The sequence below is a fragment of the Arachis hypogaea genome, chromosome 3, assembly GCF_003086295.3.
Source record: "Arachis hypogaea cultivar Tifrunner chromosome 3, arahy.Tifrunner.gnm2.J5K5, whole genome shotgun sequence".
Classification (NCBI taxonomy): Eukaryota; Viridiplantae; Streptophyta; class Magnoliopsida; order Fabales; family Fabaceae; genus Arachis; species Arachis hypogaea.
Genome location: NC_092038.1, coordinates 132,842,416 through 132,856,067, shown reverse-complemented (window position 1 = coordinate 132,856,067; position 13,652 = coordinate 132,842,416). Strand labels below are relative to the sequence as shown.

Sequence of the window (13,652 nt, the reverse complement as noted above, 5' to 3'; positions counted from 1 at the left end):
GAGACTATTTCAGTCGGTTTCGAAACACGGCTCTTATGTTTGGAAGAATATATATATATATATATAACTTGTTATTTGTTGAAGGATTGTTTTGTTTGGTGTATTGAGGATCTCAACCAGAACTTTTAGTTTTCTAATTGAAGAAAAGAGGGGCAGCTTTGTCATGAGATGGATTATGTTCATGTTTCTGATTCGGATTTCCGGATTTTGAATCTTTGGTCATCTGGACAATGGCACTTTAAAATATCTATTATCCTCTAAACCAGTTTTTGCAAGGCAACATTCTTTTCCATAATCCGGATGTGCAAGCAGGTTCAATGGTAAGATGGTTTTGGTTTGGTGCGATGTCAAAGGTTTATGACAAAACTCTCGTAGTGGTTACTTGTGCGTCGGTAAGAAGAAGTTTGGTTGGGAGGACCAGGAAAATTGACCTTGACTTTGATGTCAGCTTGTTCCGAAAAACATAATTTCTTGGCCTAGCTTTGTCTTAGGAGACTCTATCCACGACTGCTTTTCATTTCATGGGGGGCATCTCACCGACGGATAGCTATCCACGATATTTTTCTGGTCAAGAATCAGTTGTTCATTGTATTTGAGATTGTACGAAAACCTAACTAGTTTGACAAACTTTGAAAATTTCTAATCAAACTCTAGATTTGATAAACTCATTCTTGTTTCATAGCAAAGAGCGCCCTCTTAGATTCTATAAAAAAAGAATAATTAGGTCTAAAATTAAGATCGTAACTTAAATAATAATAATAATAATAATAATAATAATAATAATAATAATAATAATAATAATAAAGATATTTATGAGTGTTATATTGAATTGTTAAACAATCTCGTTAGGTGAACAATGAGAGATGCGAAGAACGTGAACAACGAGCCTCATTTTCAAGCCCAATATTCAGTCAAAACATCCTAATCCCAAAATTCACTTTCACCTTTTAACTACTCCATAACCTAATTTCACCCACACTAAATCCTAATTTTTTAACGCAGCCTCCTAAAACGCAAAAACTACCGAACCACATTCCACCGTTGCAGCACCATCGCGTCTCCACTGTATCACCACTTTTTCATTGCTGTTGCGCCGTCGCTGGGCCGTATCATCTCCATCCCCTGCTGACATTTCGTCTGCCTGCCTTGTGCCCTCGTCGTCGCTGCCACAGTCGCCTACTAGAAGCAACCCATCTCGCGTCGTTGCTCCCCCGCGTAACTGGATTCGTCGCACTGTCAGCCCTAAGCTGTTCCCGACGCTCCTGGTAACTGTTCTTCTTGAGAGATACCTGGAACAGAGTATTACAATATCAGAAACACATGAAACAGAGTGTTACGACTGTTTTCATATGCAATAGGCTAGATGTTCATTTTACTAAATAGGCGAATAGTTATTTTCATTCTAATTTGGACGTTTATTTGATTTGAATTGGATTTAACATAATTTTATCCAATAATAAAAATAATCATCTGCCTACCTAGTATAATAACTACTCCTAATAACATTTGTAGGAATTACAGCTTGACGACAATTGCGACTTCGTCGATCAGCTTGAGTTGCAGCTCTCTCCAGTGGTGATGGGAGCTACATATGGTCACGGTATGATTTAAGAAAAGAGATCATAGTATATTTTAAAATATTATTAACTAATCATAATTATTCAAATTAAAAAATTTAAATAAATTTAATTAATTATTAATCTGATTTAAATAATTTTTATTTTAAACCGTTGTTCATAATGTTCAACATTTACTTTATTCACCTAAACTTCCTCGTTATCAAATAATACAGTAAAATACCGTTTTTAACTTGAGTTAAAGAGTTTGCTGTTGATCACCAAAAGAAAAAGTAGAGATTAGTGTTTGTGTCTTTTTCTTTCTTTGTCCTTGTTCTTCAGTCAGCAAAAGAAAAGAGAGTGAAAATATCTATCTGTATGTTGTGGATGATTGTGGAGAGCAGTATCTGCGAGTATGAAGTATCCCTGAATTGGTGTGAGGTTTGAGGCAAGTTGAAAATCAATGGTAGTAGTAGTAGCATTATCACCATCACCATCACCACTTTCAGGGGGAAACCTCTTCTCCTCACTCCCATCCACACCACCACCGACGCCCCCTCACCCTTCTTCCACCCCCCAACCACCAATCCCCATCCCCAAATATCCCCCTCCCCGCAAATCCCTCCAAAACCCTCCCAACAACCACCCCGCCCTCAAACACCACCGTCGCTCCAGCTACCACAAGCCAGTCAGCCGCCCCGGCGTCATTGCCTCCGACGGCGACCGTTCCGTCGTCGTCGGCGACTCCGGCGTATCATACCTCCTCCCCGGAGCTCCCTTCGAGTTCCAATTCAGCTACTCCGAGACCCCGAAGGAGAAGCCCATCGCCATCAGGGAGCCGGCGTTCCTGCCATTCGCCCCGCCCACGATGCCGCGGCCGTGGACGGGGAAGGCCCCGCTGAAGAGCAAGAAGGACAAGGAGAAGAAGGTGAGGCTGCTGGAGTCATTGAACCCGCCGCGTCCCGATACCAATGGGGTGAAGCAGTTGGAGATGGCGAAGCCATTGAAGCTTGGTCAATACTCCAGGGATGGGAAGTCGAGGGAGGAGATACTCGGCGACCCCTTGAGGAAATGGGAGATAAGGATGCTTGTTAAGCCTATGGTCTCTGATAATCGCCAGGTTAATCTCGGTGAGCTTCCTTTTTTCCTTCCTTTCTGCTGCTTAAGATTTCATAGAATGTAATTAGGTGATTAGGCTTAATCGAACTTTATGGCTGATTTTGGAGACTGTCTACACTCGGATAGTTAGATACAGGTTTTCATTGACCCTACTTTGTTGGCTTCTCTGCATTTTGTCTCCTACAATCATTACCACACGGAACCAGCTCGAAGGCTAAATGGGTTGTTGAACTGTGAAATAGATCAGAATTACTTATGTTGACTATTTGAGAGTGTTGTTTACTTATTATTGTTGTTGTTTATGATATCCAATTGATGAGTTATTTTGGTTATTGGTTAAGTGTGTTATGTTATTTGAGATATATCTGTTATGGGTTGGCTTTTATGTGTTAAGGGGTAGGTTTTGTGTTAATGGTTTTTCAATATTTGCTGGCCTAGGAAGGGATGGATTAACACATAACATGTTGGAGTTGATACATTCGCATTGGAAGCGTAGCCCTGTCTGTAAAATTCGTTGTAAAGGGGTTCCAACTGTAGATATGAAAAATGTCTGTCACCACATTGAGGTATCCATCTTCATTTTTGTAAAAATAGATTCCTAGTTCTTTGTTGTTCATGAGTATACATTTCTTAACTCAATATCTGAGGATTTTGTTGCCAAAACTTTCACAATATACATTAATCGGAAACTTTTGTTTTTTATGTGAACGTTAAGTTGTTATCTTGGATGGTGGTGATGAGGGATGCTCTCTCATCCTCTTGCTGGGTGACCTCCAGTCAGAATGCTGAAGACTTGATTGATGCATAGACTAATACAGTTGTATTGAGACCCATGCACCGAAAGAGTTGACTTTTATGAGGGAGACCAGCATAGTAGGGCTCTTATAGCCTTTCTATCTCTTTCCACACTTGTATTTGTTTTCTTTTAAATTGAAAATAGAAATAGCATTATCCGGTTGAAATGTTTTGATATCACCTGTTTAGTTGAGGCATTGCATTTTTATCCTGTTGAAATGTTTTGGTAATGGCAAAAATCAAGTTTACTTACTCCCACTAGATGGGTTCAACTTACATGGAGCAAACCATAACCACAGTGTCCTAGCATAAACCATGCATATAACTTAATCATAGGATCTTTCTTTGTTTTTGTTTTGAACCCCTTTATATGCTATGACAGGATAAAACAGGGGGGAAAATAATTCTTAGAGTTGGTGGTGTTGTTTATCTTTTCCGTGGAAGAAACTACAACTATAGTACACGCCCACTGTATCCAGTGATGCTCTGGAAGCCTGCTGCACCTGTTTACCCAAAACTTATACAAGCTGCTCCAGGAGGATTAACAAAATCTGAAGCTGACGAACTACGTCTGAAAGGGAAAAGTCTTTTGCCAATATGTAAATTAGGTAATGTCCACTGTGATTATCATCTTCACTCTTCTCTAAAAGATTTAACCATATTATAGGCATTTGACTAATGATGGGCTTGTCAAGAAGGAGAATCTTTTGGTTAGTAGACTGAGTAAGATAAGAAAACTAGATGTTTCAATAAAACAAGCTGAAGAATATAGTCCAAATCTTGTAGTTGGGGAAAGGAAATCAAAATAAAGTCAAAGCAAAAAAGATAAGTGGCATAATGTTTTGCATTTCTTTATCTATATGGATATTCATCCTGCTAAGCCTATTTTTAATTTAGAGTTATTATTGATAATGCACTTCTCTTTTAGTCTAATTGTATAAGTCCATTAAAGAAACTGAGTTATGGTTCTTTCTAAAATTAAACCTTTAATTTGGTTATGCAATGTTGCAGCCAAAAATGGAGTCTACACTTCGCTTGTAAAGGATGTCAGAGAGGCTTTTGAAGGAAGCCCTTTGGCGAAGATTGACTGCAAGGGACTGGAGCCTAGCGACTACAAGAAATTAGGTGCCAAGCTTAAGGTATCAAATAGCAACTAATTTATTTATGTTCGTAAATACGAGAAACCCAGGAGCAATCTACTTTGGTAGGCAACCTCTTCTAGCTTACTTGTGGTAAAAGGCCTTTAAGTATCTAGATAAGCGGCATAAGCATTGCCAACAACCATTAGGAGTATTACTCTGCATGAATTTTGATCATCTTGTTTTGGCAGGATTTGGTTCCTTCTGTTCTGCTGTCTTTTGATGATGAACAAATATTGATGTGGAGAGGCAAAGATTGGAAATCAATGTTCCCACAACCTCCTCCACTTTCTCGTCCTTCAGAAGCAGGCATTACAGGGAATTCGGACAGTACAGGTGTGTAACTGAACCATTTTGTTTGCATGTCCTATCCTATTGAAATTCTTGTACATTTTATTTAGTTACATGTGTTGTGTGGATGTATATCATGAGTTGGTCAAGAGATATCTGTCTGTGAACGGTCTCACTACAGACATGATACATGACAATGGTGTCGTTGATCCATGTAGCCCATCCTACTTAGTGAGATAAGACTTTGTTGTTGTTGTCATTGTTGCGTGGAAGCGTATCATGAAATAAGTTTAACGAAGAAGAAAAGGACAAGTGCATTCTTAGTATATGGTCATAATGGTTTTTCATTGCCATGAGTATCCTTTTGTAATTGTCATTTATCTTTCTTTCAAAACCATAGATAATTATGATGTATAATGGTGTTTTAGTTTGTCTAGATGTTGAGTACTGCCTGACCACACCCTAAAATTAAATTATTGGTGGCTATGCAAATTCAACATGATGTCTTTAACTATCTTTATCAGGGGAGACTGAAGATGATAATCAATCTGAACAAGGGGGCAACGTGGTGAACACAAGCCCAAAAATGTTGTCTCTGTGGAAGCGTGCAATCGAGTCGAGCAAAGCTTTGTTGCTGGATGAGTTCAATCTTGGTCCTGATGCCCTCTTGGAGAAGGTAGAAGAATTCGAAGGGGTTTCGCGGGCCATGGAGCACTCCTATCCAGCATTGATTTTATCTAATGAGAATGATGCTAAAGGTTCAATTGCAAGCTTTGAAGATGACATAGAAGACAGCTATTCCAGTCAGGATGGCTTGGCTACTGAAGACGAACGCGATGTCGACAATGATGATGATTTCCTTGAAGATGACTTGTTTGATGTTGTGGACTCATCTGCGGAACCCGGATCATTACCTATTGATTTTGTTGTCAACAAGCTGAAACCAAAACTAGAAGAATAATGCCTTTTATAATATATATTTCTAGCACAACATGAAGATCTTGTTTATTGAGCGAAAATAGGGTGCATCATGCCTGAAATGTAAAAAGAGAGGGAATAAACATGAAAAAGGGGGAAAATTTCTTTAGTGTGAGAAAAAAATAGTTAGCTGCAAATATACAATTTCTCATTCATCTCCAATATTCTTTGTTTCATCGTTTATATTTGCGCGACAACTATGTTACGTTTGCAACAATTACCACACGTGTGGTGAGTGGTGACAGCATTTTTATGGTTTATAAGGTAATTACCGAAAAAAGAAAAAAAAGTGTCTCTATCTTTTGTACTAAATTGGATCCAAATAAACAAGTGAATAAAATAGTACCAAAATAAGGAAACTTCTCATTCAACTTTTTATTCATAAATATAGTGGAAAAAATAGTTTTCCAATATATTTAATACATAAAATTTTAAAAGCTTATATCTAACACGTACTCTATTAACTTCAAGAATACTTAAATTTATCAAAGTAGACATTTTATTCATAAATGCAAGAATTTGACACGTGACGTTGACTGTGACGTGGGAACTGAAAGTTGAAAAACATGAACTGACTTTGTGTTTAAGGAAATAAAAAGGTATGAAATGCAAGTTATGGTGGCTAGATTAAGACAAAACGTGTTCTTTGTTTGTGTCTTTCTCTTAGTTACAATTATAATAGCGAAGATGATTCATATTCTTCTCTTCTTCTGTAATCCCAGTAATGTAACAATTCACAAAAGGCATATACCCTTTTTTCCCATTTGCAAATTCCTTGTGTTAGGGGTTTTGTGGAATTGTATGGTTCACAAAACCGGATTCCTCTCCCTCCCTCTCTCCCCTTCATGTTCACATAATCCATTAAAGGAAAAAAGCAAAGCAAAGCATCTTCTTCTTCTTCCTTCTGAATTTTACTTATCAATAGTGAGTGCTACTGTCACTTTTCTTCCACTTCATTAACAATCATCCAATTTTCTTTTTTCTCCCTTTCATTTTTGATCAAGTATTGAACTTTATTTATGGGTCTTTTAGGTGAAACACCTCATCACAAGCAAGGAATCCAGGTTTAATTTTTGCTTAATTCTTCTTATTTTTGGTTCCCTTTATGCTACACCTTAGTTTATATATTCTTGAAGAGCAACAATCATCACATCATATATTTAGCCGATTTATGTTTGAAAAAATGGATTCTTTTTTTTATTATTTGCTAGTTTGAAAAAAATGCATTCTTTTAGCTGATTGGATTTTGATACTTTTCTTAGCCATCTATTTTACTTCATACAATCATGGCCCTTTCGCCTTGAACTTTCTTTATGCATAATTTTTAAATGCACAAGGGAATTCATACCATACCATGCTTGATTCGTTTGGGATTTTGGTTTTTCTGATATATCTCTTCTGAATTTTGCTAAGTTTTTCATTTTATCATGCTGTGAGAGTTGAGTAGATTGAGAATTTTTCAATAAAAATGGTGGCCTAATGCATGAAGCTGCCACCATTGTTCATAGAGTCTTAAGAAAAAATAGCACCAAGATTCCAAGAACATATATACTTTGTTGCGAACCGAGCTAGTATCCATTACTCATGAGTTTCATGGCAGGATCTGAAGGCCATACTTGGCAACCAACCATGAGTGCAGATACTACTGTATCAAGTTATTGGTTGAATTGGAGGTTCTTTTTGTGTGTACTATGGATTTTCTCCTCTATGGCTTTAGCATCTTATCTACTATGGAGATACGAAGGATTCGATCAATCGGAGCCAGAGAGCACAGATGATCAGCCAGAACCGGCTTCATTGGTTTATGAAGATGAAGCATGGAATACATGTCTTGTTGGAATTGATCCTTCTTGGCTGCTAAGTTACAGAATCATTTCATTTCTTGTGCTTTTGGCTTTGATCATCGCCAATGTTGCGGCCGATGGAGCTGAAATTTTTTACTTCTACACTCAGTAAGCTTCGGTAACCATTCTCCTAATTACAAAATGACCAAAGATTTTATTAATTCATTAAGTAGTTAAGAAGAATGATTAGAAGCTATCTAATGACCCTTACTTTTATTTGTTGTTCCTTCATTTTTTTTGCAAGTGTTCTGATTATATTATTTTGTTTTCTTTTCTTGTGCTGAACAGATGGACCTTTGTTTTGGTCATCATTTACTTTGGGGTAACAATTCAAATGTTCAAATCTTTGTTATATATATTATTTTAGTATGAATTGTAGGACAAAACTCAACATGTTTGCTCTCAATTTCACATTCAGGTTGGATCATGTTTCTCCTTTTATGGATGTTATTATAAACAAAATAAAATTGAAGGTAGCACAGTGAATCATGCTTATTTGGATGCAGAGCAAGGCATTCCCAAGAGTCCAAATGTTCATCAGCATCCCCATGCTCGCGAAATCGCCGGTGCATGGGGTTACATTTTCCAAATAATTTTTCAGGTGACTCTGATAAAATCTTGGAATACATTTTTCATTTTTCATCAAACTTAGAAGGCTTTTAACTTAATTTTTCATTATCTGTTGAATATATAGATTTGTGCAGGTGCTGTAATGCTCACTGACACTGTGTTCTGGCTTATCCTCTATCCGTTGCTGACAGCCAAAGACTACAATCTCGATATTGTAAGTATGGGTGTCATGAAGCCACTTCTTCAAAAGCTTAAATTGATAGGAGAAGGCACGTGAATCTTTATATTCTCTAACAATTCGCATTGCATTGCACAGCCAAAGACTACAATAGTTGTGTGTTTTTTCATCTGAATACATTTGCACTTTTTACTACCTTGCAGTTTATGTTTTTCATGCACTCCATTAACGTTGTTTTCCTGCTCGGTGACACAACACTGAATTGCATGGTGAGTTTGGATTTTAGTATTTTATAAATGTTTGCATTTTTTTTCTTATTAATTTTGTCAATTTCATTATAATTATTGTTTTTGGACATGTAACGTGTTCAAATGGTTAAACTCACAAATACTTATTCTTAAACATGCAGAGATTTCCAAAGTTTCGATTTGCATATTTTATGCTGTGGACGTGCATATTTGTGATTTTTCAGTGGATCCTCCATGCTTGTGTTTCAATGTGGTAAAAAGCATACTTACCCATTCTTTTGATTATACATAACATCTTGAGAATTTTTTCGGAATATCAATTAAAATGCCACATTTATTATAATTTATTAATGTCTTTTAAAAAAAATTATCATTTTAGGCAAAAGTTTAAATTAATTGATTAAGAAAAAATAGGTATTTTTAAGATTTTGGCTATGTTTAGTTTGACACCCTTAATTGTTACAGGTGGCCTTATCCTTTTCTTGACTTGTCATCCTCATTTGCACCCTTATGGTATGTTTTGAATGAAAAATATGTTGTGTAATGAATACAATTATACAATATTATTAATCTCTTGTTTTGTCCTCTTGGACTTTTCAGGTACCTAGCCGTGGCTCTAATGCATATTCCATGCTACGGCATATTCTCCATACTAGTGAGGCTGAAGCATTATTGGTTATCAAGATCGTTTCCTGGGTCCTGCCGTTTTGTTCCCTGGTAGAACATTAATGATTAATCCACAATGTTAATCAACCATTGGTCTTGGCCTTCTATGGATTAGGTTTAGGCAATACCATACGATACACCAAAAAGAATAGCAAATTTTAATAGATTGTTCCATTTTTTTAGATAAGGGACGAAAATTATATTTCAAAATTAGTGTAAATTGTTTTTCTATTTCAAAACTAACTGTATATGAGTACGATTTGAGTCTGAGCAACACTGTTCTGGAATGATGAGTTGAATTTTAATACAGTAATATATATCAAAACTTTGAAGAACAAACTATGCCTTATAAAAAAAAAATTGTCAGCCATGATGTAAACAAATTCTATCTAGAAGTTTACTTGCCTTTACACAACAAAAATTATTCTGTGGAGTCGAAAACTAAATATCAATTACACTTAATTTTCAATTAATTTCCTATAATTTAAACATTTTCAATCATCTTCCTAGTTGTACAATAAAATCCTTCAATTAGATTCAATATCCAAAAGTTACAAAAACTTATAAACAATATAAAAACACTTTATTTATTTATTATGTTAAAAATATTTTTTAAGCAAAAAAAATTAAAACAAATATAAATTATAACTTCTAAAAAATATTTTTTATTTTTTTAATATTTTTATTTTTACTACTAAAATTTTGGTAAACATATTAAAAGATTAAAAAATCTTTTTTCATCAAGTTTTTTTCTTACTGACACCTAAACAAACTCTAAATGATCAATTGGAAATGTGTCCTTAAGTAATAAATCCAAGTAACTATGCAACTCATTTAATCAAAATACAGTTCAATCATACGATTTCAACTATCTAATCACCTTGTCGATCCCAACATGATCTATAATTTTCCATAGATAAGATCAAGCTATGGCTTTACATATTCTCTGATAAATTGTTCCAACTGAGATATCTCTCCAGTTAAACCAGAAGCATCTGCAGTTGTAACTTTGTTGTAACATTGGGTAAAAGAAAATGGTTCTCCAGGCACCCCAAGGGTGAACTCATTTTTAATGTCCGCTGCCGATATTGCACTTCTTGATGCCCGTAATTTGTCACTGTAAAATAATTACTGTCATCAACAATGTTGACAAAAAAAAGGGAGAAACAAAAAAGCTCTTATAATTAAATGGATATCAAACAACACCATAAGGTCAGCTTCAATAAATCCATTTAGAATCAGGTCTATCTTAATGATTGTTTTTTTAATTTTAATTTGTATTCTCCTCTAAGGCTTTGACCCTTGTTATTTGAGACATCTTCCATCTGATATACTTTTCACACTATGTCACTGGAACTTCTCACAACAAAAAGCACTATATTGGAGTTTCTATTACCAAACATCTTTTCTTCACTCGGTGTTATTAACTCTTTCCTTAAGACATTAATCCTGTCTAACCTCTCTCCAGATGTCCTCTCATCCACCACAACATTCTTATCTCTAAGCCCTAACCCAACATTCACTACATAGAACAATGTTATTCCTATCTATGTATATGTTTGTTTAGAATATTCCTATGACTTTGATAATTGATTGACAATTTGTAATCGCATATTGAACTATTAAACATATAAATTATAATAAGTCAACTGAAGTTAAACTCTATGCTCTAGGCTACAAGTCATGTGAGCTCAGGGCAGCGGGGATGACCAGATGTCAACAACCTTTTCCCCTGAGCAGAGAGGGAATTTAGATGACCAGCCAGAACCTGTGATCACTGTTCATGAGGTAACAACTTTATCATTGCACAACAGCTGGCAGCCTCACATAATCCTCCAACAATATGCACTTATAAAGTAATCGATGAACAAATCAAAGCATAGCATATAAAAGATTGAATGTTGAGAACATACATTTCCTTCTCCATCTGCCTGCGGATAAACTCCTTCGTATGAGCAGTGACCTTGTCTGTTTTGTTGCAGAGAATAAGCAATGGAATCTTCTTCTTCACAACACTTCCCTTTGTCAAAATATCATATAGATACCTGTGAAGGAAAGTGAATTAGGAACTACTTCATCAGGATATGATAAATGATCACTAAGTTATTTAATGCTTGATGCCACATGCCTAATGCTTACTACAAGCTCATTAGAAATAGGGTAAACCACCAAAAACGCACTCAAATTATTTTGTCAATGACAAAAATGCCTCCGAAATTTGTTATTGACAAAAGTATCCTCAAATTATTTAAAAATGTGACAAAAATGCACATCTATGTACTGAAACATTCTACGTTAACGGAAAAGAGCGATGTGACAAACGGAAAATGTTATAGTGTCACTTCCCACGTTGAATGCTCCGTTAGCCACGTCACATTTTTTCCATTAATGGAGTAGGTCTTTGATCAAAATTGGACATTTTTGGCATGTTTTTAAATTATTTGAGAGGATTTTTGTCAATAACAAAATTTAGGAACATTTTTGTCAATGTTAAGATAATTCAGGTGTATTTTTGGTGGTTTACCCTAAGAAATATGTACTCAGTGCAAAAGGAATTACTCTGAAGCAGAACGGCAGTTTGGTAAGAAGTCCAAAGCATCAACAACAAAAACTATGCCAGCAGCCCGAGGCAAATATTCATCCAATTTGGGGCGAAGACGAGAATGTCCCGGGACGTCGACAACATGAACGGGTTTTGTCTTACGCTTCTATAAAGAAACAAGAGACAAGATCAGTTCTAGTATGTTTAATTCCACAATCAACAAACAAGCATAAGAAAAATAAAATAGACATAATTTCAAATAACTTGACTACCCATCCAAGGCTTGTGGTTTGAAGAATAACTAAGGCATTTTCATACAGAATGGGAAGCACAACGAAATACACATCGAAAATCATGTTTAATTCTATTTATTCATGTACATGTATTAAAGAGCAAAAGCCTAGTGTCTTACCTCTGTTGTTTCAGAATGAAGAACAAAAGTCTCCTCATTAGGTTCCATTGACGTAACAGTCCCCCCATGGATAGAGCCATCCCTAAGCTGATAGAGTCAGAAGAAGTACATCAATAACATTATATTAGCATGGGAAATGCAGGTTCGTTTGCTGCATAGTGTACTGAAATTCCATTTACACACAAATTCGACGAAATGAAGTTAAGAGTATACACAATAAATCATAAAAAGCAATATTCTATTCAACAATCAAATGGCACCTGATAATGTAACAACATTGCTCAAGAGTGTTTCACTATCTAACCATGAATATTCTTTTTGTTCAAGATGATAGCAACAATTCATTTAGCAAAGCAAACTAGAATGGCAATAATTAAGAAACTACATGATATGATATGAATTGAACTATGAACCAAAGAACATGTGAATTGGGAATTTGGGATTGTTACCTGATAGAAGAGAACAGTTTTGCCGGCGCCACTTAGGCCAGTCAATACAATGGTGTTGGACTTGGCACGCTTCAACAACCGCACTGCAAGCAACAAAATCCATCATCAAAACCAATGACAAAAACAAAAAATGTACGAGAATATGGATGGGGAGGCTGACATGATAGGAGCAGCAGGGTGGTGAAAACGAGGACGGCAGCGGCGGCGTAGAGCTGAACTGGGGGAACCTGCCGGAGTTTCTCTTCAGCTAGGCTCCACAAGTGGAGAAGCTGTTCCTTCCACTGGTCCAATTCTTCCATTGCCTGAGAGAGTGAGGAAGAAGAGAAATGAAAACACCAGAGAGAGAGAGAGAGAAATTCTAGTAAGAGAAAGAAAAGAGAGAGAATAGAAAGGGGCAAAGGTACTAGTTGAGTTACCCGGTGGCGGACGGCAGTTCCGATGAGGGGGAGATGGCGGAACGAAGGTCTTAGTTTCGTTCCGATGGATCTATAAGATCTAGCGTGTCAGCTCTGTAACCTTGTTGCTTTTCAAAACCACGTGTTAAACGACACCGGGGGATACCGTTTTGTGTCGCCTAATCCAAAACTTTCATAAAACCGGTTCTTAAAACCAAGCCGATCATCAAACCATTTTAATAACCGATTTACTAATTTGTTGGTCTAATTGTAATTCAATTAAAATAATTATTTTATAATAAAATAATAAATAAAATATAAATAAATACACTAAAACATAGTTATACTCTAATATAAGACGTCATTTAAATTTAAGTGATCAATTAAATTAATGCTAAAAATTTTCAATGCCGAGAACAACCAAACAAATATACGAGAATTAAAAATGCCTCCAAAGCTAAAATGAAGTT

The 13,652-nt window shown here is 36.0% G+C and overlaps 3 protein-coding genes across 9 annotated transcripts; 2 read left to right on the top strand and 1 right to left on the bottom strand.

Moving 5' to 3' along the window:
• Positions 1-995: 995 nt before the first annotated feature.
• On the top strand, positions 996-6,040 carry LOC112791772 (CRS2-associated factor 2, chloroplastic). 3 transcript variants are annotated; one of them, XM_072233578.1, is made up of 8 exons: positions 996-1,265; positions 1,513-1,600; positions 1,899-2,686; positions 3,114-3,241; positions 3,853-4,078; positions 4,482-4,609; positions 4,801-4,945; positions 5,425-6,040. In XM_072233578.1, exons 3-8 carry the CDS (start codon positions 2,020-2,022, stop codon positions 5,859-5,861), a joined length of 1,731 nt encoding a protein of 576 aa, XP_072089679.1. In that variant the 5' UTR covers positions 996-1,265; positions 1,513-1,600; positions 1,899-2,019; the 3' UTR covers positions 5,862-6,040. The 3 variants fall into 3 exon arrangements, with proteins under 3 accessions (XP_072089679.1, XP_025690517.1, XP_029153065.1); XM_025834732.3 differs by having other exon boundaries at positions 1,023-1,265; positions 1,961-2,686; XM_029297232.2 differs by lacking the exons at positions 996-1,265; positions 1,513-1,600 and having other exon boundaries at positions 1,704-2,686.
• Positions 6,041-6,465: 425 nt separating this feature from the next.
• LOC112791770 (uncharacterized) lies at positions 6,466-9,723 on the top strand. Of its 5 annotated transcripts, none has more exons than XM_025834729.3 (10): positions 6,466-6,802; positions 6,911-6,942; positions 7,479-7,830; positions 8,011-8,044; positions 8,141-8,323; positions 8,417-8,506; positions 8,674-8,739; positions 8,880-8,971; positions 9,184-9,231; positions 9,319-9,723. In XM_025834729.3, exons 3-10 carry the CDS (start codon positions 7,508-7,510, stop codon positions 9,437-9,439), a joined length of 957 nt encoding a protein of 318 aa, XP_025690514.1. In that variant the 5' UTR covers positions 6,466-6,802; positions 6,911-6,942; positions 7,479-7,507; the 3' UTR covers positions 9,440-9,723. The 5 variants fall into 5 exon arrangements, with proteins under 5 accessions (XP_025690514.1, XP_072083684.1, XP_025690515.1 ...); XM_025834730.3 differs by having other exon boundaries at positions 6,642-6,802; positions 7,479-7,840; XM_072227583.1 differs by lacking the exon at positions 6,911-6,942 and having other exon boundaries at positions 6,495-6,806; positions 7,451-7,830.
• Positions 9,724-10,184: 461 nt separating this feature from the next.
• On the bottom strand, positions 10,185-13,392 carry LOC112791769 (uncharacterized). Its single transcript, XM_025834727.3, has 7 exons — positions 13,204-13,392; positions 12,948-13,089; positions 12,788-12,870; positions 12,339-12,425; positions 11,944-12,092; positions 11,298-11,429; positions 10,185-10,501 (listed from the first exon to the last, which is right to left on the bottom strand). The coding sequence occupies exons 2-7, from the start codon at positions 13,084-13,086 to the stop codon at positions 10,312-10,314; spliced, it is 780 nt and encodes a 259-aa protein (XP_025690512.1). The 5' UTR covers positions 13,087-13,089; positions 13,204-13,392; the 3' UTR covers positions 10,185-10,311.
• Between the last annotated feature and the right edge of the window lie 260 nt (positions 13,393-13,652).